The sequence below is a fragment of the Arachis duranensis genome, unplaced genomic scaffold, assembly GCF_000817695.3.
Source record: "Arachis duranensis cultivar V14167 unplaced genomic scaffold, aradu.V14167.gnm2.J7QH unplaced_Scaffold_102256, whole genome shotgun sequence".
Taxonomy (NCBI): domain Eukaryota; kingdom Viridiplantae; phylum Streptophyta; class Magnoliopsida; order Fabales; family Fabaceae; genus Arachis; species Arachis duranensis.
Genome location: NW_026263720.1, coordinates 1 through 1,299, shown reverse-complemented (window position 1 = coordinate 1,299; position 1,299 = coordinate 1). Strand labels below are relative to the sequence as shown.

Genomic DNA, 1,299 nt, shown 5'->3' with positions numbered 1-1,299 from the left:
GTCTCACCGGGCAATAAAAACGGGGGATTTACACCAGATTTAATACTATGAGAAGCTCTGGCCTTCGAGTTCCGACAATATTTCGGGCTTTTGCAAACCAAAATGGTGGATTCGAGATGGTTGGGTTTCAGGTGAAAGACATCTATAATGCAATTGAGAAGCAAAGAAGAGCTGGAGCAAGCGACACGGATAATGCACTCAAGTATTTACAAATGTTGAAGAGGCGTGACCCCTGTATGTTTTGGAAGTATTCGTTGGATGAACAACGGAGGCTCCACAATATATTTTGGTGTGATGGTGCAAGTCAGTATGATTTCAATGTTTTCGGAGATGTTATGGGGTTTGATGCAACGTACGGGAGGAATAAGTACAAATGTCCCCTTGTGATATTCTCTGGCGTGGATCACCACATGCGCACTGTTGTGTTTGGATGCGCAGTTCTCTCAAAGGAAGGGGAGGAAAGCTATGTGTGGTTGCTTCGGGCATTTCTGGAGGCCATGAAAGGAAAGGCTCCTAAGTCCGTTATTACCGACGGTGATCAAGCCATGAAGAGTGCGATCAAAGCTGTATTTCCAGAAGCACATCATTGATTGTGCAGCTGGCACTTGCTACGCAATGCAACCGCTCGAGTAGGTATTCCACGGTTTATGACCAAGTTTCGTCTTTGTTTAATGGGGGATTTAGAGGTCGATGACTTTGAAGATATATGGAATGATGCAGTTGAAGAATTTGGGTTGCAACAAAATTCATGGGTCAAGGATATGTATGAAAAGAAACATATGTGGTCAAATGCCCACATTAGGGGTAAGTTCTTTGCCGGGCTCAAGACAACATCAAGGTGTGAGGCGCTAAATATGCAGATAGGGAAGTTTATACACAATGGCTACAACTTGAGGGAATTTATTGAGCATTTCCAACAGTATTTAGAGTTCATGCGTAGGAGATTAGTGGTTGCTGATTACAAATCTGCTTATGGAGAACCAGTTGTGAAAACAAGATTGGAGGAGTTAGAGCGGTTTGCAGCAGCAGTATACACACGAGAGGTTTTTGTCTTATTTCGGGAGGTGTTATTACTAGCTAGCAATGTCAGAGTAGTTTCTTCGAAGAAGACAAGCACGTGTACATTGTTTGAGGTGGCCATGTATTGCCAAGGTAGATCATGGAACGTTTCGTGGGGGGAGATAGATGATGAATTCAGATGCTCTTGCCTGCGCATGGAATCTTTTGGAATCCCCTGTGTCCACATAGTTGGTGTGCTTGTTAGACTTAACATGGTTGTTATTCCAGGTAGTCTTATAC

At 43.5% G+C, this 1,299-nt stretch overlaps 2 protein-coding genes across 2 annotated transcripts; both read left to right on the top strand.

Annotated features, from left to right (window-relative positions):
- Nucleotides 1-47: 47 nt before the first annotated feature.
- LOC107472445 (protein FAR-RED IMPAIRED RESPONSE 1-like) lies at nt 48-590 on the top strand. The gene has a single exon (XM_016091976.1). The coding sequence runs from the start codon at nt 48-50 to the stop codon at nt 588-590; it is 543 nt and encodes a 180-aa protein (XP_015947462.1).
- Nucleotides 591-647: 57 nt separating this feature from the next.
- Nucleotides 648-1,287, top strand: LOC107472443 (protein FAR1-RELATED SEQUENCE 1-like; the record flags this gene model as incomplete). Its single annotated transcript, XM_016091975.1, has 1 exon — nt 648-1,287. A coding segment is annotated over exon 1 (640 nt), but the record flags the coding sequence as incomplete, so codon positions are not given.
- Nucleotides 1,288-1,299: the final 12 nt, after the last annotated feature.